This window comes from Haliotis asinina, chromosome 4 (assembly GCF_037392515.1).
Source record: "Haliotis asinina isolate JCU_RB_2024 chromosome 4, JCU_Hal_asi_v2, whole genome shotgun sequence".
NCBI lineage: Eukaryota > Metazoa > Mollusca > Gastropoda > Lepetellida > Haliotidae > Haliotis > Haliotis asinina.
Genome location: NC_090283.1, coordinates 55833471 through 55856121, shown reverse-complemented (window position 1 = coordinate 55856121; position 22651 = coordinate 55833471). Strand labels below are relative to the sequence as shown.

General features: G+C 38.3%; 3 protein-coding genes across 4 annotated transcripts in view; 2 read left to right on the top strand and 1 right to left on the bottom strand.

Moving 5' to 3' along the window:
- Window positions 1–6237: 6237 nt before the first annotated feature.
- On the top strand, window positions 6238–6914 carry LOC137281023 (uncharacterized). The gene has a single exon (XM_067812182.1). The coding sequence runs from the start codon at window positions 6238–6240 to the stop codon at window positions 6805–6807; it is 570 nt and encodes a 189-aa protein (XP_067668283.1). The 3' UTR covers window positions 6808–6914.
- A 2701-nt stretch (window positions 6915–9615) lies between these two features.
- On the top strand, window positions 9616–13329 carry LOC137281022 (uncharacterized). The gene is made up of 7 exons (XM_067812181.1): window positions 9616–9939; window positions 10121–10245; window positions 11545–11606; window positions 11845–12090; window positions 12282–12453; window positions 12661–12812; window positions 13142–13329. The coding sequence occupies exons 1-7, from the start codon at window positions 9616–9618 to the stop codon at window positions 13327–13329; spliced, it is 1269 nt and encodes a 422-aa protein (XP_067668282.1).
- A 3881-nt stretch (window positions 13330–17210) lies between these two features.
- LOC137281698 (echinoidin-like) overlaps window positions 17211–22651 on the bottom strand; it is a 31282-nt gene continuing 25841 nt past the window's right edge. Inside the window, exons 5-6 of one of the 2 annotated variants that reach the window (XR_010956755.1) lie at window positions 18235–19234; window positions 17211–17957 (exon numbers count right to left, since the gene is read on the bottom strand). Coding sequence is in view for 1 of the 2 variants with exons in the window: in XM_067813110.1 (XP_067669211.1) it covers window positions 17950–17957; window positions 19136–19234 (107 nt within the window). In the remaining variant the exon portion in view is untranslated. The remainder of the gene's footprint in view (window positions 17958–18234; window positions 19235–22651) is intronic. The other variant, XM_067813110.1, reaches the window with a different exon arrangement.

Below are 22651 nucleotides of genomic sequence, written 5' to 3'. Positions count from 1 at the left end.
ATTAAACAATGTTTGTCACCCACACACGCACCCACACATGCAATTACACACTCTTTAGAATGGTACTAGTGATCTGCATCAGAAATTGCACTAATAACATACTCTGATGACTATGCTTGTCACTGTATTTTAAAAAAATATAAACTTTGTAAAAGAAATGACCAAATTTATTAGGGAAATGAACCAGACTTTCAAGTAAATCCACAATGTAAAAATACTCCATAGTAAGTGCCAACAGTGAAATATATTCCTGTGATTTCGCGGATACCAAAACTAAACATTGAAACAATCTGGAACAGGTGATTTATTTAAATTGTAATCAACATCAAACACCAACATAATAACAGGAACACAAGTTTATAAAAGGTTATTTACTAAATGTGTATGATTTTTAACTTCAGACACATTCATGACATAAATTATAATAGTAGGTATATTATATGAATCAATGCTATACTTTTAACATAACACAGCTCATATAATTCTAATCTAGATAAGAGAATGAATAATTTTGGAGTAAAACATCATACATACTTACATGTAACGTGTCATTATATGTGAGTATCATTGCCACAACTGGACTATTGCAATACCTCTGCAATACAACATTTATAGAGTCTCTTCAAAATAATCTAACAAAATGAATTGTTGGTAATAATTGAACGGGAATATCTTTCCCATTTGAAGAAATGACAAGAAGATTGTAAATAAACTATTGTCACATAATGGCTTTGACTTGGTTTGTTCTCTTTGATATTAAAAATCTTTCCCATTTGAAGAAATGACGAGAAGATGTAAAAAAATTGTCACATAATGGCTTTGACTTGGTTTGTCACTTCGATATTCAAATGAAAATGCAGTCATATAAGTATAATTTCAGTTGTCACTTTAGATTTCACTTAGTCACAGTGGCAGAAGAAAGCCTTGGCACTTTGGCAGGCCTGGGCTTGTATTCAGACATCAGTCTCCCCTTTCGCCTCTTTTTACAAAGCCAGCGGCGGATCGCTGGACGTGGATCATAGGCTCTTGGTGAAGGGCCAAACATGCTAATTTTCAAGAGAACGTCCAGCTTTTCAGAGCCCAAAGAAGATCTGAATTTTGTTTTCAAACGATTTTGTGAGCTAAAACTTCTTTCGCATTCGACACTAGTCAGTTGCATAACAAGAGCAATGCTCGCAAGTTTAGCACAGTTGGGCATTATGTCCTTGTGCAAAAGAATAATTCTTTTGCATAACTGGTCTGGTTGAAGTTTGGAGTATGACCCCTTTATCATGCCTAGAAGTCTCGGCCACTCCTCTGCAAGCCATTGTGGGTCAAGAAGGGGTTCCACTCTCTCCACATGATCAGTTGTACCTTCAAACAAACCTCCTTCTGTTATCTTTGTTTCTTTTTCAGTTCCGTAAAGCTCACCAAGATGAGTGACTGAATCCATTGCATCTTCTTCGGCTACTGAGCAGACTGTGATGGGTTCAAATACTTGGCTCAGGTCTTCAAATATTTGTCTGTCATTCTCTCTAAACCTGCACTTGATGTTTTTCTCTAGTTTCTTTACATAGTTGGTCTTCAGGGTTGTGAGCTGCTCCTCCATAGCTTGTGAAAAGGTGAGGTTTTCACCCTTTATCTGAGCCTGCCCTTCAGTGACATCCACCCGAGTTGTCATTTCTTTCTCAGCCTCTCCTCCATTGCTGCCAATTACACTAATTTTGGCCAGAGTTCCTTCAATGAGTGGCTTTAACTCGCTGAAAAGAAGGTTATGTTTCTGTAAGGCTGTGCTCAGTCTTGCAAGTTCAGAATGAATGTCAAGCATAAATGCTGTCAACATAGCAACCTTGTAGTTGCTGAAGTACTTGAGCAATCCTTTTGCCACAGGATTTTTCTCAGCTGAGAATTTGGATAAGGTTACAAGAACAGAGCTATAGCTCTCATACACGGCTTCCACTGCTTTCTTCAAACCCAACCATCTGACTGAATGAGGTTCCTTCACAATCAGTTCAGGCTCGTTCAGCAGATTTTGCAGTTTCTTGAGTGTCAGTGTTCTAGCGCTTGATGCACTGATAAAGTGATATAAAGCATTGAATTTGTCCCTGAACTTTAATAGGCATTCATCCTTCTTAATGGAATCAACTAATGCCAGATTGAGCCTGTGTGCTACACAGTGTGTTTGTATAGCGAAGGGTGAGTATTTTCTCTGCATTTGTTTACCAACACCAGTGTGTCTGCCCATCATTGCTGCTGCACCATCTGTCGCAAGTGAGACACATTTGTGTAAGTCAATTCCATGCTTTGTGAACTCATGCGATACACTATTCACAATAGTGTGTGAACAACCATCATCAATTGGTTTGTTTGCCAAGAAACTTGTCACTGGTTCACCTGAACGGATATACCGAACACAAATAGACAGATGCTTTTCCACTGTGACATCAGTACTTTCATCTAGCATTAGTGCAAATACTGGAGAGGACTTGATGTCATTAACAACTGAAGCAGTCAACTCATGAGATATACACTTTTGTATTTCTGACACCGTGTCCCAAATGAGATTCTTATACTTGACATTTAATCCATTCTGTTCTTGTAAAGCTAATAGTCCATTGACCTGTTCTGAGGGAAGTTCTGACTTGGCACAATAATACACTGTATTAAATAGCAATATATCGTCACTTGAACATTCCTTCGCATCAATGTCAGCACGTTGCAAATGCTGCATTGCCAAATCTTTTTCACCCTTGTTAACACAACGTTTATGTTCGACACTTTCATTGTGTCGGACAATGCTTGAAATCTGAACACTCGGCGTACCTTCGTAAGCCCACACAGTTGTCAAGTTTAGATTTGTCTTTTCTGCTTGACACAGACTACAACATAATCGCATGAGATTGTCCATTTGATTCAAGACTAACCACGGATACTTTCGTTTCCACATGGAAACAGTTTTTTTCAAGACCTTATTCCCATCGTGTCGTTTTGCATGTGCTTCCCCACCGGGAATCGCTGATGTGACAAGTTCATTCAAAATTTCTGCAGCAATTGATTCTGACCGAGAAACACAACACTTGCCTACTAAATCATCTAATAGTCCTCTAATGAATGTGTGTTCTGTTTCAAACGTAAAGAAACGAGATATTTTGGTCTGATCGCGTGGGAGCTCTCGACTACGTCTGCCCGCCATATTGTCTTGTTTACAGGACACATAGATAGCAAGCAGTCTTTTGATTGGTCACTATTTATAGATGGACCAATCACTGAGGGTTTAACAAACCCTAGTTTTTATAGATACAATTTTAGATACTTTCAATCGCGAGCATTTGGAGATTAAAAAATTAGAAGTTTGTTTCGATTAGCTCGAATTTATACGATACGCAATATGATTTTGTTGTGTTGGGTAAATACGCAATGTTATTCTGACATAGCGTAAACGTAAATATTTAGTGTTTTTCCATACGCAGGCATTTATTTTTCTTGCGTATTTCAGTTTTTTTGTTGCGTATTATACGCAGATACGCAGCTTATCTGGAGCTCTGAGTTACTATTATCAGAAAAGCCCGGGCTTATACGTGATTGTTGCTGAAATGTTTGAGCAAGGTCTCAACACTATTGTAGTGAGTGAGTGAGTTTAGTTTTACGTCGCACTCAGCAATATTACAACTATATGGCAGCGGTATGTAAATAATCGAGTCTGGACCAGACAAACAAATCACAGATACAACGCGCAACAAGTTGAAGGAAAATATTGGCCATACTTTCAGATCACTGAGATCACAACTTGATCAAAGAGAGAAGGAACTTCTGTCAGACCTTGAAGATCAGACAAAGGAGGCCAAAACAAGTCTCCGCACTCAACTAAACGCGTGTGAAGAAGCTTCGAAAAGATGCTCTGAGGTTTTAGGTTACATCAGCAAGGTTCTCATTTATGCCTCACAGTCAGACCTCCTGGACTTGGAGAGGTCTGTAGGGGATGCAACAAGGGGTTTACCTTGACAAGGCTGAGACTCAAACCCAGAGCATACCAGCAGCTGTCTTTGGTACCAACGGCTTGTTACAGCTGAAATCAAACATATTACGATTTGGTGCTGTCGTGACCAATCACATTGAAGTGGTGTATGAAAGAGGTACTTAAAAATATTAGAGTTGATTGCACGTTCCTTTTTCACCGCCTGTAGCGTTCTGGCGGTTGTCAGACTTCCTTTTTTATGGAAACTGCGGTGGTTGTGTACTTCAGATCGCTGACTTTATGTGAGCGGGTGAGTGTGGGTTCAAATCACGACTAAACTCAACCTAGCAAAAACTCGAATTTGTACTTTATAGAGGAAGTGTAATCCCAAAAAAGAACATGTCAGACATCATTCTCAGCAACTATTCTTAATCGAGCATGAAGTAATATTATACTTGAAGCACTGTTAGTTATTAGCTCACTGACTCTGTCCAGTCACCAGATCTGTATTAGATACTTTGAAAACACGCACTGTGTACTCAGTAATACATGCTCGTAATATAGCGGGAAGTTTACAGTGGAGATTTATTTTGGACGTTCCATTACTGCTGACAGGACGTAAAACACTATTGATTCATTCTTTCTTAAGGGATTTGACGCTAACATTTACATCAGTGTGTTGATTCAGACAAGGAAACTCAACCTGAGCGTGACGTCATGGCTGAGATGGAAATCCAATATAGAAACGTGAGTTTGGTAACTAAAATAATACAACACACCATAACCGTTAAAGAAGAGCGTATGCGACAGTGTGTACGACTACAAAGTATTAAATGTACTAGAAGCAATTACAATTTAAGACAATTATCTAAAACGTTTTGAATCCGTTTACAGACGCACATGTCCATAGTTACTTAACTAACGTTTTATAACTTCAGTTATGTTGGGTCACGCTGGAGACCCAGGTTCGATTCACTGTACATTGTAGGCGGTTACAAGGTTTTCAGTCCGTTGTAAAAGAATCCAGAAAGATGGCGGTGCCAGTAGATAAAATGTACGGCATATTCGGTACAATGAATGTTCTTTTAAGAGTTAAGTTCAAAACAGTTAGATATTTGTACATAACTACCGCCTACCTTACCATATGTCCCGACATGCATATTTACTGACAATGATTTCTGATTAAGTGTTATCTTTTCAGAGCATCGGTGACATCGAGAAGAGAGCCTCAGAAACCACCCATTTCCTACTTGGTAAACTTCAATCACCTTTGTTCCTGTACTTTCGTCGTTCAGATGCCATTGTCCAGGTTCTCACATTAAAATAGTAGCCTGTGTATTGGCTTTCTCATTGATATTCCCTACAAGATATGAAACTCCTGCTTTATCATAGTGATGAGTGTGTTGATGTTGCAGGGCTGCTCAATGAATGCGACGTTCACCTCCTGAAACCAGATGCCGTGGACAAGTCGATGGTGCTGAAATGTACGTTCATAATTTACCCATTTGCCATGTATGTTTAAACTGGAGTCCGAACCTATGGTCACTTCATGGGGTGATGTTTAGGGTTTGGATACATTAGTCATCCCAAATACAACTGAACCTACAATCCAGAGATCAACAGCATGAGCATCGATCTACGCAAAAGTAATACAATGGCATGTATCAACGTAGTCATCGAGCCTGACCACATGGTCATGTTACTCACCGATTATTGCGAGCGTGGGTTGCTGATGACCAGCTCTTACTCGCATCTAACCTAGATTTTAAAGATTTGGATTTTAACATCAAATTACGACTTATGTCGCACTGGACAAAAACGCGTTTCTTCTAGTACAATGCAGTTGAGTCACATGTCTAAGGTAATGACTCACAAATATCACATATTAACTCTTGGAATCTTGGTATTACAGAGTGACCTGACATATTACATGAAGCTTGTTTACACAGAGCAGGCAGACACAGTGTCAACACAACAACCACCTTTATATGTATACTGACGTAGTGTCGGGAACATTCCAATAAAGCGTGACTGTATCATTATTCAGTCAGAACGTTCATGGACAGGAAGTAAGCAATAGATTGCTGCAAGCAGGTAACTGGAGCGCTATCAAAAATTGCCAGTATACATATATGATACGACATGTGACGCAGAGCTCAAACTCAAACCTCTAACCATTGTGACCCAGTGATACCTATCACCTAATCAATGGCCATACAAAGTTAAAAAAAACGCACTCTCGTAACAATATTTTGTGTTTAAATCTAAACTACATGTACACGTTGTAGGTATACGTCTGAAGTATGACCCAAATCAGCAAAGATGCTGGGAAGGGGAATCTGAAGAACTACAGAGGTACATGCAGCAGTATCCCCCTCTTCCGGGCTGGCTGTCCTCAGTACTGGGAGGTGAAGACCAGGGTCGGCCTGGACAGAACACCCACGGAGACCTTGCTCATCCTGGAGATTGGCGGCTGTGCTGAGGAAGAGATGGACGAAACGCCCTACGTAGCCCGTCGTCCTTATGCCTACAGTATGACCGTCGGCTACTGTACTGCTCACAAGGGTATCTGCAGGAAAACCTGGAAGGATGGAAAGGAAGTGGTGCATCTACCTGACACCATCCCCAACACAGCAGGGTCATCACACACACTGCTCTACGGTGTTGTCTATGATGACTCCAGGAATATGATTGTCTTCATTGACGTAAATGAGAACAAAGTGATGTCGACGTTAGATCATGTAGACTGTAGTGAACCACTGTGGCCGATGTTCGGGGTATACAACCTCACAGTCAGCATGGGACTTGTAGTGGGAAGCGACATCAACATGACAGAGGAGAAGAAAGAGATGATTATCGAGGCACTGTCGTGATATCGTGTTATGACTCCAAGAGGTATGTACCAACGATATCAACTTGAGGGAGGTGAAGAAAGCGCTAGTTATAAGACGCTGTCATGTTGCCATGTTATGACACGGCGGTCATGGAGGAGAGTAGGAACACACGGATATATATCAACATGGCAGGGGAGAAGGGAGTGTTGATTATTTTATGAGGGCATGTCAGATAGACAGACGAGCAATAGATAATAGTTTGTCCCAGAAAGGTGCTCCTCCCTGATAAGTATTGGTCTCCCCATTTGGTAGAAATTGAAATGTTTGTATTGTGACAACTTTCTACACAATGATAACGCTGTACACATCGTTAACGTAGAGGACACCGATTCCAGCCATATTATATACCTTATGTGTACCTTAACGCTTTAAAACAACAAGTTCTGAACAGGAAATGCGTTACTGGCATTAGTTACATTGATTTATGTGGACTTATATGATTGCTTTCTAGAAAGGTACAGTGTAAAACAAGACTTGTAAATAGTGACTTTCACTGTCACGCTTCTATTATTCTTCTACACACATCTGTAACCTGTCTGTATGTTGTGAGGAAATAAAAACATGAATAGAGAGATAGAAATTTAGAATTAGTTAATAACAGTGGCTTATATACGAACATTGCTGATCAACATCCACTGTTCAGCAGCAATATCACACTGGAGATAGCAGCATGCACCGATGGGATAACATGTGAGGGGAACAATCATGTACAATGTACTAATTGGTAAACATGTATTGAAGCTGCAATATGGTGTAGGAGCCAACATGTTTTGAGGGACCAGCATGTACCGATGAGCCAACATGTATTGAAACTGCAACATATCTTTAGGAGCCAGCATGTACTGAGACTCCAACTTGTTCTGAGGGGCCAACATGTATTGAGGCTCCAGTTTGTTCCGAGGAGCCACCACGTTTTGCTACTTCAACATGTTTTGAGGACCCAACCTGTGTAGGGAATCCAACTTGTTCTGAGGGGCCAACGTGCCACCACGTTTTGAGGCTCCAGCTTGTTCTGAGGGGCCAATGTGTATGGAGGTTCCAAAATACATTGAGGGGTGACAGACATAACGCACGGAAAAACTAATATGAAAATTAGGATATCGACTTCCAAACATGAGTAACCTTTTATGTAAATTCTATATGTATTATTATAGTAATCCATACCATACTGTCTGGTCTGGCTTGTAATAGACGGGGTAAAAGTTTCAAACGTTTAGACATTTGATTTTTCAAAGATAGAAACATACTAAGCTCGATCACAAACTATTTCTTTCAGTATAAATATTTTGTACATCAAATATGCATTCACTGTTTCGCCACACGTTCAGTCTTTCACTCACGCACGTGTCACGGAAAATCAAATCACACATATATCTCGGTGATGACCGAGGTCAGTCTCCTCAATAGGAAGGGAAGTGGTGGTTACGGCTGGTTGTTAAAGGAGAATACGAGTGAATTGCAATAATTCGGTGACTGAAAGATATAGTAATCATAAACATATTCAGAAATTTTCAACTTGAAAATTCGCATACTTTTGTTTTAATCGCGAAATCAGTTTCAGTGATTGTGAGCTCCGGCGATTATGCATATTTCGCGAGTGCTCACGTGACCTTTCCGCCCGTGACGTCATATGTGACTACAGTCCGCCATATTGCCAAAGATCAAGCGCTTAAGAAGTAAGAATCGTCTCGTGTCTGTCCTGTTTTTAAGTGGTACAATGGTGTACTGCGTCGCCTGGGGGTGTACTGCGTCATCAAATAATGGGAAGAACCAACATTTCTTCAGATTTCCAAGTGAAAAGACCGATTTAGACAGGAGAAAGGTTTGGATTCATAGGTGTCAACGTGGTGAGAAAAACTGGAAACCAAGCAAAAATGCAGTTCTGTGTTCGGATCATTTCGAGTCCGATGCATATGAAAGAGACCCGTTTCGCCTTGCACAAATGGGATATGAAAATCCAAAAGCTCGGCTAAAGAAAGATGCAGTGCCCACGAGATTCAGGACAAAGAATTTCATGGATGGATTGCCTAGTGTTACACGGGGAGCTTTCAGGAAACGACGAACGGACGAGGTAAGTAATTAGAAAAAGAAATAGAAAACGTAAGGCAACATGAAGAGTTTCCAGGACAAGATTCTACATCAACTAATGACATACTCACTGGACCGTCTGCTTCATATGTGAACAAAAGTTCACATTTTGTCAACCAGAAAACTCAGACTATTTCACAGCAGTGTAGTATATCACAACGAACAAGGAGGATTCAAGTTACAAGTCCTTGCCAGTGCAAGCCAGTCACTACCATCTCCAAAGAAGTTCAGTGTGATCTTGCGCCACTTCCACCTCTAGAGCTATTTTCAGCTGAAAATGCATCTATATCACAAGGTAGTTCTAAGCAGCATGAGGTATACAGTGTCATCGAAGCAGTGGAGGACATTGATGCTTGTGAGGACACAATTCTTACAAGTGATGAGGAATACATGCCTTCTGAATACTCAGAATTGGATGACAGTGAAACTGACTGTGATACAGATACTGATAACAATACTGAATCATTTCTCTACTTGTCAGCAAATCCCCAGACTGAAAGACAGTTTCTTGTCTCTGAAACTTCACTTGCTAAACTATTCAAGTATTGCTCACATCAGTCTGGTTCAACTTCAAGTTCACTGTGTGGCATGACTTGTGAAGTGAAACTGGTGCAACATCAAGGCATCATGATAACTGTGGAGGCAGAGTGCTTGAAGGGGCACACAAAAAGATGGCAGAGTCAGTCAATGCTCGGGACAATGCCTTGGGGCAATCTTCTGTGTGCCAGCAGTATTCTTTTGAGTGGGGGATGTGCCTCCCAAGTACTGCGAATGTTCAAATTCATGAAAATGCCTATCTTTAGCATGGATACTTTCATCAACATACAACGATGTTATACTGTACCATCTTGTCTAAAAGTTTGGCATGAGCATCAGTCAAGCTTGTTGGAGCGTGTTGGTGAGAATCCACTTGTTTTGGGAGGTGATGGGAGATGTGACACGCCAGGACATTGTGCGAAGTATGGCACATACACCTTGATGGATCTTCGAGACAGAAGAATTTTGGACATTCAGCTTGTCCAGGTGAGTGGCAATAAGTGAAATCCCAAGATACTGCTGTATGTTATAAACATTTGTGTAAAAAGTAGCAATATTGTGGACATGTGTTGTGCTTGATGCTGTTTGCAGCTTTATTCCTATTAAGAAATCTGGAAATCTGGAACAGACAGTTAAGTGATTGATATGTTCGTGTTTATTGTTTCAGAGCAATGAGGTGAAGAATTCACATCACATGGAACTTGAGGGATTGAAGCGAGGATTGTCATTCCTTGAAGAGAAAGGATGTTCCATTAAGGAAGTCATCACAGATCGCCATGTCTCAGTGAAGAAATACAGTATGGTTCAAAATTATTGAGAATAGCTAAAGCGTTTCATATTATTAAACGAGAACAAATCAGATGAAATTGAATGTATTGCGAAAGTGAACTGACCTTTTCATGTTGTGTAGGTAACAATTTAATATTTTATCAAGTCTCCTTGAGCTTCACGGCACAGTCTAAGACGGGTAGGCATACTTCCTATCAGAGAGGTTAGTGTCTCGTGAGTTATGCTGTCCCAGTATCGGACCATTTCTCTCTTCATGTCTTCAATTTTTGTCAACCCCTTTTGATTCACACATTCCTTCATCATCCCCCAAATGTTCTCAATGGGATTTAAGTCAGGACTATATGCAGGAAATGGTAATGCAGTCACATTTTTCTCCTGAAACCACTGCTTGGCATGTTTTGCGGTGTGTTTAGGATCATTATCTTGCTGCAAAATCCAATCATTTCCATAAAACACATGTGCACTTGGAAGGAGAAAATTATCTAATATGTTAGTGTAGCGTTGACTTGTCAGATTTCCCTCAAACACACACAGCGGGGTCGTTCCTAATAAGGATATCCCTCCCCATACATGAAACTTTGGGCTGTATTTAGGTCGTCGCTACAACGGTGCTGACGCAGACTTTGTCCATATTTTCACATTATTGGGATATACCCATATTGAGCTTTCATCAGTAAAAATCACATTTTCCCAGTCAAAGTTTTCATGTGCCAAACACCACTCAACACGCCTGTCTTTATGTTCTTGTTTCATGAGAGGAGAAGGAATTCCAGTCTTTTTCTCCCATCCAAGATCAATCAAATTTCTTCTAACTGTAGATTTTGATACAACTGTTGATCCCCTTTCTATCATTTCATACCTGATGTTGGAGATGCTTGCCCTTTGCTTTTTAGACGCTAAAATTCCCAGCCGGACGCGATCTGAGAAGTCCAATTTTCTGGGTCTCCCTGCTCCTTTCTGGTGCCCAAAATCCTTTCCCTCTTTAAACTTCTTCCTAATCCTATACACAGTAGAAAGAGGAGTTCCTGTTCTCTGTGCCAATGTATTTACATCATCAATTCCTTGATTACACAACTCAAAAATCAACCTTCTTTTATCTTCAGCAGAGATTGTTGACAGTGCTGAGGAAAATGACGTCTGCTACAAATTCAGGGGAGGTAACTCTAATTGTACTATACTCAGTAGGCCAAGATGAGTTACCTCCCTTATACCATTACTTAGTTTTAAGTATCAGTGAATCAGTTGAGGTGTTAGGATAGCTCAAAGTAAGAAGAAAAATTCTCAATAATTATGAACCAGACTATACATGAGAGAGCAGCATAAGGACAAGGAACATTACTTTGATGTATGGCATGTAACCAAAGGTAAGGAATTAAATAATAACATAGGTCATTTGTAATGAGGAAAGCAACTCAATATACATAACATATTTTGTGTTCATCTGTTCATAATACAGATTATTGATGTACGTCAATTACTATTTGCTGGCATTCAGATAAAAATGAGTTGGCTAATTGTAAATATGTGAAATCTGATGTGAACTGCATATGAACACTGTTGCCTACCACTAAATTACATTTTACTTATTCCAATTGATGCCAGGAGTTGGGAAGAAATTGGAAGCAGCAGCCAAAAAGCCTGGATGTGCTGCAGTTCGTCCTTGGATCAAGTCAACTACAAACCATATGTACTGGGTAGCTGCTTCATGTAAAGATGATCCAGATTTGAAAGTGGACAAATGGCTGTCAGTGATAAATCATGTTGCTAACAAACATGAAGGACACTCGTCCAAGTTCAAGCAGTGTGAGCATGGACCCTTGACTGAGGAAAGGCTATGGTTGAAAGAAGGTTCGCCTTTTCAAATGTTTCTTAATATTATTAGCATTTCATATGTGACCAATGAACAAGTTCTTTTCATTATTTATACACAGTTAGGCATTAATTTACCGTTAGTATGCCAGACTACCATAAAGGTACACTTGACATTAACTATGACAACATAAATGAAGACATTATCAGTAGCAATTTTGTTTTTATAGGTTCTAAACCATACAAAGCTTTCATGGAGGTTGTCAGCAGTGGTTACCTGGTGAGAGATTTGCCAAACCTGTCTCCAGTGTATCAGACTTTTGCATTGGAGGTTTTTCACAGTGTGGTGAATCACTTTGCGCCGAAGAATACCCACTACTTTTATGCTGCAATGATGGCAAGGTGAGATATGCATAGAACCCCTCTGCAGACATTCATAATAATTGCTCCAATAATTTCTACAATATATACATTACAGATGCCACTAATAAGTGTGGAGTGTTCTTGATCTCAGCTGCAATGCTTGGTTTACACTTTGTAGAAGTGAGTTCAATAACCATAGCAGTGACATATATTTTTCACTTATCACGCCAACTTTAAATATTTCAGAATGTTCCTTGCTGCTCTCCATTTCAATGAAAATGGAAACCGCGAACAAGCAACAGATCAGGTGGGCAATTCAAGATGGAAGATGATGTATCCCAAATCAAAGAAAGGAGAGGAAGCTGTAGTTAAACCTGTGAAACAACAAGTTACTTTCAGTAAGTCTGGAACTGCAGATTTTTCACATGCAAAATTAAGACTGGTGTAACAGTATTGTTTTTGTTTCATATCATATTTCTGTTGAATTTTAACTCTCACTGTTGATGTAGTGCTTTTTCAAAATGTGATCTGCTGCCATACAGCTGGAATATTGCTGAGTGCAGGTAAAAACTAAACTAACTTTCTCAGCATCCGATATGTTCCCTTGATCTTTTGCACCAAAATACATTTGTGCATGAGTACAGTGAAAATGAAGCCTGTGTTGTGTTGTCTTTAGTTTTTAAATTGTTTGTATTATAATTATTAATTGCTATTTTGTATCATGCAGACTATGCGGAAGACCTGCAGCGGGCTGTAATAGAAAGAAGAAAAGCTTTGCCAAACTACACATCAGCAAGGAAAGATGCAGACAAGCAATTCCACCGTACACCTTTGCCACTTACCAAGAGCTTTAAACCCGTTGTTAAGAAAGACTTGGTCACCCAACAAAAGTCAAGATTCTTGATGCCGAAGTAGAGTATACTTGAGATAAGCCTTGCAACAGACTCCGAGACTCTGTCAGTTGCACTACTGTTGTAATTTTGAATGGAGCATCTGAGACCTTGTCGTTACTTGCTGTCTAGTTCCTTGGAGCATAGTATATCACATGTTTTACGAATACCTAAGGTGTAGTTTAGATAGAAAAAGATACCACTGGTCATCATAGATAGGTTTATTTACATGAAATATGAAATCAGTCAACAAATACACAAAATTAGTTCGGGATGTTTGGAATTTTTTTTAATTATGAATTTTGACTCACTGATGAAATATCAATTGTAAAAATACTAATATCCCTGACATATTTTGTTCAGGAAATTCCTGCTTTATACGTAGTCTGAGTGAAACAAAGTGATCTCTTTTGTTGTTATTCATCAGACGACAAGAGGTCAACCAACCAAAAAATGACAAGGTTATGAAGTACCGGTAAATAAAATTTGTGACTTTTACGAATTGACTTTTGTGTTATTTGCACTTCATAGCTCTATAATACATTCATACAGGTAATACTATTAGGCATTGGTGAATATCTCTGTGTTGGAAGGCATGATGCAAAACCATTGACATGTGGTGGGTTAAAAACATTATCCCCAGGGGTGGAAATTGCTAGTGAACTAAAAAAAAAATTGCTAGTGTACAGTGGCACATGTAAAATCACTTGCCCTGATAGTGAAGTTTGCACATTAGAAACAAAGAAACACTGGCCTGGAATGTTGGGCAATACACTATTTCCACTCCTGAATATGACATGGAATTAATACAATAAAGTAATCTATTAGGGTAAACAGTCACAGCTTATTTAACTGACAAAACAGTCTTGATAAACTGGAAGCCATCTGACTCAGCTCATTCTTCCAAATGTATTTCATAACAGATTTGAAATTGTTGAGTGAAAACATTGAAGATTGTCAAGGTCTTGCATACTTGAAGCCAGTGTATGTGTCTGATTCTGCTGGAAATGCCTCCCTAATTTTTTTCATAACACAGGAAGGATGAACCTTCCTACATTTCTTAGGAAGCATATGGTACACCAATCTGGAGAAGCGACGATATGAACAGTATCTGTATGCCCTGCAATTGAAGGAAGCTGAGATCATCATTTTATTAAATAGATACCATCGCAAACTTGTATTTTAATAGTAATCGATGAATTGAGACAAGATGCTCCAATATTGGTGTTGTTTTCACATTTCTATGATTTCCCATTTCCATCTTTACATCAAATAATTCATTATAATAAATTAATTATCTTTTTGAATTATATTGTCCCCTGTGACACATATGTAGTTTACTTGTGAATCAGAATTTATGGCTGTTTACACGCACACATACATACATACATGGGTTCAATTACTTTGAAATGTAATAAATTATATTACAGTTATATTCATTTTCCACAATTAAAATTACACTTTAATTTAAAAAGTAATTAATTTAATTACAAAAGTAATTAATTACAATTACAAAAAAAAATTCTAAAAATATTTTTTTCTGTATTTCTTTAATTGACAAAGTCCTGTGTCATGATACCTATTTTTGAAGCATTAATGCATGAATTTTTCATGCTCATATCAGTCAGTCCCCAAATCCGGTTCACATTTTTAATGTCCAGAAATTAAATTATAAAAATTTTGACTGTTTAATTTCTAAACTTTAAACATGGTTCAGTCTGTTGTTTTTTTTATCCTGTGTCCATTAGTTGGAAGTCCTGATAAATTTCGCTCAAATGACAAACTTATAATCCATATTAACATACTGAAATATTTGTCAAGTTATATTTATGCCTTCCTGAATTTCATGATTATAAAAATAGGACTAAAGTTTCAGTAAGATATTTTAGTGCCATATCCTATGAGAAATAAACAAAGATGCCATTTTGATAGGAACTTGACAAACAGTATAGTTAATCCCCCACTTCCTCAAATACTGAACTACATTCAGTCATGCATTACTGATTCCCTTTGTTTCATACCAGTGCAGATGATGATAGTTTAATGCCATTCACATGGCATAAGTTAATGGCAGTCGTAATTATGTCTATACTAACCTAGCTGGAATCTATTTCAAACATGTTTTTAATTAACTAAGACTAACTATTTGACTGATGTTCTTTTGACAGTGTTGTGTACATTTATAATGTAAAGGGTGGAAGACATTCAATTCTCTTTCAAAACACCTGCTAGAGTATGTACAAACAACAAGCTTCTAATTAAAAAAAACACTTTGTTCTCGTTATTGTACAGAAAATTACTGCATGGGTTGCCTGATAACCTTCAAAATTAGAAAAACGTAACGTTAAGGTGTAATTTCGTGTAATAGAAAATTTCAATTACTTTGAGATATTAATTAAATTACAATTAAAAATGACATATTTAACGATCAATTACAAATTACATGCAATTACACAGATTTTTGTAATTAATTACATTCAATTTCAATTACAAATTACAATTACCCCATGTCTGACATGCATGCATCCATACATCCATACATACATACATACATACATACATACATACATACACACGCACACACGCACACACGCACACACACACACACACACACACACACTTACTTACTCATGTATTGGCTCGTTGTCGTCAAGTGGTCCATCCTGCTGAGCAAACTCCAGTAATGATACCCACACCACTCCTCTCCTAAGACAACTGTCCACAAAATATGGATGTTCAGTGATACACTGCACAGATTCTTCGTCGCACATGCGTTCTGTTTGCTGAATCTCCTGGCAACATTTACTCTCAAGACCAGTTGGCATCGGGATGCATTCGCCACAGTCACACCTAAAATATTATATTAAGTGAGAATTATTTGTGCCGATCGCCGGCCATACACACTTCACACAATTAACAAAAAATGTGCTTACTGTTTAAAATGTTATACACAAACATTCCCTAAACCGTGTTTTACATGACGATAACTATGAATGACGAAACGTACTAAAGAGCTGAGCGCATAAAACGTTACTGCGATCGGATAAATAAAACTACTCCTTGACAGGAATTAAGTACGTCGGTATATCAAAACCTGGTACATGAAAACAGTATTAACCGAGTCAATAAAACCGATTATTCGATAATTGTTTATATGACGAACTTACCAGTCTGTGTTCCCGAGTCTTCCGATGTTGACATCAAGTGGTGCCTCCGTTTCACTGGACTCTTCCTCTTCATCACCACTGGAATTTTCTATTCCATGCTCCAAAATTGGCTCATATTGATATGGCCTGACATCCAGGTCAAAAACAACATCGGGAACATCTCTTACTGCTTCTGAATCCATGATCACAGCCAACTTGTCATTCCAAACCATAGAGGTAGCAATCGGCGACAGGCACATTTGACGTCATGTCACGTGATACCCGCCGCTGCTCATTAACTGTCGGGTCTTTCCGTAATAGGCGGAAATTCGAGAGCGTTTTTCACGCGTCAATTGCTAATTTTACATATTTTTTTTGAAATTTTGATTACAGTAAGTGTTTTTAGTGTGCTTCCTTCCATTATTGCAAAAAACACAAAACGTTCGTATTCTCCTTTAAAGCTTCGTGTGGCACATCAAAGGTCAGATTCTCTACATGGCCACTGCGTGTGAGGTCTGTTACCAGAGCCCTCTTTTGGAATATGGGTAAAATCGGAATAAATGTAAATCCACTCACTCCTCAAAGCTACCGAGGTGGTTACAGCGTTCGCGCAGGAACGCGTGTGAATCCCCACATGGGTAGAACAATGTGTGAAGCACATTTCTTGGGATATTGTAGGAATATTGCTACAAAAGGAACAGAACCAAATTCACTCACTCACTCACTCACTCAGTCAGAACTGGATTAAACGAAACAATAGTTTGAGATTCCCAGATTTTATTTGCGTAATAACTGAGAGTTTATGAGTTCAATCTGTTTTGAGAAATATACAGCCATGTCATAGGAAAATTCCTCTACGGCAGATTAACATTTCGGAAAAAATGTGATACACATTGGGTAAGTTGATTTACGTACTGCGAGTTTTACACACATGAACAACTGGAACGACTTAAATAGGAAAGTTTCATTTCAACATACTATATTTAAATATGAGTATCTTTTACCTAGCATTCCTCTATGACGATCTATATTATAAATAAAAGATAAACTCATGTAGTTCAGTAAACCTGGTTACTGAAACATAACATGTGGTTTCAAATTGAAATGCTCTGAAAATAACGAGTAAGTGAAATTACTTAAAAAATATACATTGGTCTACATTGACGAGAAGAAACTGGAGGAACATACTTTGCAACAATTTGACACGCCTCAGCTTTGTTTGTCTAACCCTGTTTTCAGTAACTTTCCAGTTAGCGGTTTCAAACAGTCTGGACCAGACAGTCTAGTGACTGACATCATGAAGACCGATTAGCAAAACCTGGAGATCCCAAGTGTAGTCAGACAGTCCAGTGCCGGTGTCATGGCCTGCTCAAACAGCATTCCAACTCTTCAGGTTGGCAGATGTACCGTAGCACGTTGATGTAGACATACGGGCTGTTTCATTGACGGATGTTGGGTTGTGTACTTAGATGCATCCTGTGGTAATGTTGCACGTACATTCAGCTATCTGTGAACAAAAATAAGTGTGCCTGTTGCATCTCTACGACTAGTTCAGCATCATTTGACAATATATGAAACCTACATTCACATAATATTTTGGCTTCAACTGTATTATACTGTACTGTATTGTAGCTTTCGCTCGTTAGATACCAAACCATTCACTCATTTCATAAATATGGAATTACACGGGGCATAGTTTAGTATTCTCTATATATAAACTACAAAAGAAATTGACCAGTGCCATCAGGTAACTATTTCATAATGTGGGAGTATAATTAACATACCATCTGTGACTTGTTTGTATATGATGGAAACTTGTATGGATATTCAAGTGCTGAGCTCAGACTAGCTTCTCAAGATTCAAGCCTGTCATCTCCCAGTAAGAGTCACCCATTACTCGTTGATTGTGCACAAAGCAAAGACATACAGTATATTGTGATGAAAGTATAAAGGTAAATATATGAACAAAATGGTTTCCCCACCCGATCCCACAATACAAACAACGCGTAAGTAGCATGTATGGCATTAAAACCACAGAAGAGACATCCATGTCATTAGGACATTAAAACAACGCAGGTAGCACAGATGGCCATGTACTAGGACATTACAAAAAGATAGTGGATTTAAATGTATTTGGGCACTGAAGCAACAGACGAAACATGCGCGATACTGTAAGATATAAGAAGCAGCAACCATGGTATATTAATTGATATGTCAAAAGAAAAAAAACACCAGTGTACATTTATTTTTCTCTCACTTCCATTCTCTCAACACTCGTGTCTCCCAATTCTTCTATCGTGACTTTCAGAAGTTCGATGATAAATATAATACAAATTTTGTATTGCTTAATATATATCATTATAAACTTTCGACATCAAAATGCTTGTGTAGCGTCTGGTCATCTTGAGTGCCTCCCATTAACATTTACATGAATTTTCTTGAGCAAGCATAATGGTTAAGATCATTCAAGTATAGTAATCCTTTTCAGTTAACAGGGAAGGCAAAGATGTGTCTGCGGTCGAAGTCAATCTCGTTGTGGTTGTCGAAGTAACATTTACCAGTGATGCCATTGTAGCAGTTGATGACGATGCTGAACCCATAACATGTCTTAGCATTCAAATACTGGGTTATGCATCAGCTTCTTTTGAACAAGTATAATGGTTAAGACCGTTCAAGTACAGTTACCCTTTTCAGTTAACACAGTGATGAGAGATGTTACTGCTGGGGTTGTCCAGGTTTTACTCGTCGGTGGTATCGTTGCAGCTGTTGATGTCGATGCTGAACCTACAACAGTTACTAGCACACTAAGTTTGCGCTGTTCAACACTGCCACACAAAATGATTGAATATTTTAGCATGACCCATTGTATTAATGTTCAGGTTTTAGACATTTGTTCATCACACGGTTCTTCACATGGAAGAGACACACATATAGTAACTTTTGCACTTTACTTTACTGAAACAAGACACATACCCAATCCAGTAGTGTACACACTGGGGGTGCGGGACCACCCCATGTACCAAGGCATGAATCAATAAATCTACTTCTCACTCCTGTTAACTTGTAAACCCATAACACGATTACTTTTCATCTCCTATGCAATTTTACACACACAGTCTTCCTCGGAAGAGTGCTCATGTGAATTAATTAATTCTTCATCATATGAAACAGTTGGTGTAGGTGCTCTAAGATTTTCTTCATCTTGTAAGATATCATTTAACATAAAGTCGTCATTATTTCCCAGGGTAATTACAGTTCCCATTTTAGTTTTATGCTTAAAGAAATTCTGACTCTACTCCAACAAACAGAGGAAACATCAACACTTCCTGCATGTAAAGTGCCCACAGGAAATAATAAATGGATAGTTTACTTTATTTCCAGTATTATCTAAAACTGGTTGATACCCAATATATTTTTTGCGGATCGTCTCTACTGATAATCATTTTAGTTCTATCATAAACGTGAAACCAGAGTACTAATTTTTCATCATCATCAGGAAGTTCTTTGCTTTTAGCGCATAAAATCAGATTTGGGAAAAGTTGATCAGCATTTTCAACTGCACCTGAAGAAATAGTTGTTTGTATTGGTAAAGATGCTTTTAAATCACTTACTTTTATTACACCTTTTGGTATCTGAGATGAAATATCGTCAGAAGCATATGATAAACCCATCTTCTTCTTCTTTTTCTGTTGATTTGAAACACGGAAGTAACATACAAAATTGTCATAAAAAGTTCTGATTGAAATAGATAGTTCGGAGGAATAACTTCATTTGTCACATTGACTCCTATGCGGCAGCTCCATTTATTAAAAGATACACTTAAACCATATTTTCGATATTTTCCTTCTTCATTCTGTTCCTTTGGTAAACTCCTAATAGACTGCTTTTCATCCTTAAATTGGAGTTTTAAAGGAAAGTTTTATATCAGTTAAATACAAAAGGTTTACATATTCTACTCCTTTATTTTTTAACTCTCGTTTTTTTTTATTCCAAGCAATTTTTCAAACGGAATCTGGAAAAGTATGATACACTACAGCTTTTCTACATCTCGTAATAAATTCTTTGGTAGAAATTGTTTGAAACGACATTTTATATTTTGCGCTATAATATATATATATATATATAAAAGTAAAATTATATATATGTGTGTGTGTGTGTGTGTGTGTGTGTGTGTGTGTGTGTGTGTGTGTGTGTGTGTGTGTGTGTGTGTGTGTGTGTGTGTGTGTGTGTGTAACATCTATTTGGTTCCACATCAATTAAAAATAATAACAGTTTACCAGGTATCTCCTATGATGTCTTTGGTATTCATAATAAATGCTTGTATTATTTTCTCATACTCGCAGGTAACAGACCTTTTTTTCTGAGACTTTGATCGATTCTCTTCTTTCTTTTTGTTATATTTTTTGAGTTCACACAGGATCAAACGAAACTCTTCCTCCAAAACTTTATTGTTATTGAGTGAGATGGAAATTTCATCAAGTTCCTTTGCTTTACAATTCAATTTGTGAGATACAAACTTAAAAAACGACCCCACCATTCCTGTCACCATAGCTGTTATTTCAAGGGCTAACACCATGGGTGTGGCTACAATGGTGTCCACAACTCAGCTCCTACTGCTCCTAATCCCATGCTAGTTGTCATAAGGGAGGTATCAGCACCATCCATGCAGTTTAAAGCTCTATTGTATTTTTTGTATAGTGCTGCCTGAATATCATGGTCTTGTTCTGGCTGGCGTTTTATTTCACATATCTGTTTAAGCCAAAACCCTTCTACACTTCCTGTTGTATTTCCATCTTCATCTAGATTATTGTACAGTTAAATGAGTGAGACATGAATATGCCTGTTTTGGACTACAACGTGAACCCCATCAAGGCTCACTGATATTTATTATGATGCAACAATATTGATTCTCATGTCTATTGAACCAGCGTATTCTCAGTCCTTCTAAAAATGTTCTTGAACTGGAATTCTCTGTGAGATATACTTCTATAACGAGCGTGGTGTTTGACTTCATACCACCATAATTTGAATCTGACAAAAGAATCACATTGGTAATCAGATATGCTGCATATGAACAAAGTAGCATTCGAGTCGACTCGAGCTAACATGCTGCTAGTGTGGCCTAGTATTCGTTATACTCGTATGGTATTATCTCTGAAGGGATTAAAAGACATGAGAAGGATCCCGTTGTTAGTAATTTTGGAAATGGAATCATTTTGATTAAAGGAGATGTAAGGTGATGTGAGAGTTATGATGATTAACCATTCGGGATCTTTAATATCTGTAAGTGACATCCATTTGTACACGTCCTCTTCATAGTATAGGAGGTACGGGGTGTCTTCCTCACCAGGTGAATTGAACCACTTTGTGTCTCCAACATCACCAAGCAACAGGTTGGGGTGATGACCACTGTTCATATAAAATGTTTCCAGTTGTTTTTCTGATGATTTCCCAGGCATGCACTTCAAATCCATGAAATGTATGTTCTCGGGTAGAAAAATCTTGGACATTAATGGTGACACCCTGCAGACTGGTGAGTCGTCTCCCACCCACACATAAACAGAGCAAACGTGACACTGGTGTTTTTTTAGCCCACTTGAGTTTGATTCCCTTCATGATCTCGATTCCCTTCATGATCTCAAACTCGCTCTGCAATGGTAAGCCTAGGTAGACTTGGATGACCAGTGTGGAATTTTCTTGTAGACTTTCCAGGATGGTGACCATTCAGTCAAATTCAGACACAAACTGCAATACTGCGTTTTGCTCCCCTGGTTTACACGATGGCATGTGGTCTGACATAGTCAAGACTAGGTTGATGATTACACTGAATCTGTGTTTCAGGACATAAGCTATGATTAGGGTTCCATTGTTAGTGACTTTGTTTAGGTGGTGGTCTTTGTTTTCCATGAATACGTATGGGGAACCTAGCATGATGTTGAGAAACCAGTTGATTCGAGATGGTAACATCATCCATTTGTCTTCTAGATCAAACAATTTACCACCAAACGATGGGTATATCCTCCATTCGTGCTCGTTGTTGCAGACTAGGTCATATTGAGTGTTGCTGACAGATCTTGATGTATCTAGGTTAAAGTTACCATCACATCTCAGCTAATTATCATACCCGCGAAGATTGTGAAACACCTCTGGGATGTGAATATGTTTAGGATTTATTCTTAGCTTCAAGTTACATTCATTGTG

What these genes read in the sequence shown, in the direction of transcription:
- LOC137281022 (XM_067812181.1), top strand. Translation starts at nt 9,616, where the DNA reads ATGCCTTGGGGCAATCTTCTGTGTGCCAGCAGTATTCTTTTGAGTGGG. An exon ending in TGGACATTCAGCTTGTCCAG is followed by an intron (nt 9,940 to 10,120) that starts GTGAGTGGCAAT and finishes TTATTGTTTCAG; the next exon opens with AGCAATGAGGTGAAGAATTC. An exon ending in TGTATGGCATGTAACCAAAG is followed by an intron (nt 11,607 to 11,844) that starts GTAAGGAATTAA and finishes AATTGATGCCAG; the next exon opens with GAGTTGGGAAGAAATTGGAA.
- LOC137281023 (XM_067812182.1), top strand. Translation starts at nt 6,238, where the DNA reads ATGACCCAAATCAGCAAAGATGCTGGGAAGGGGAATCTGAAGAACTAC.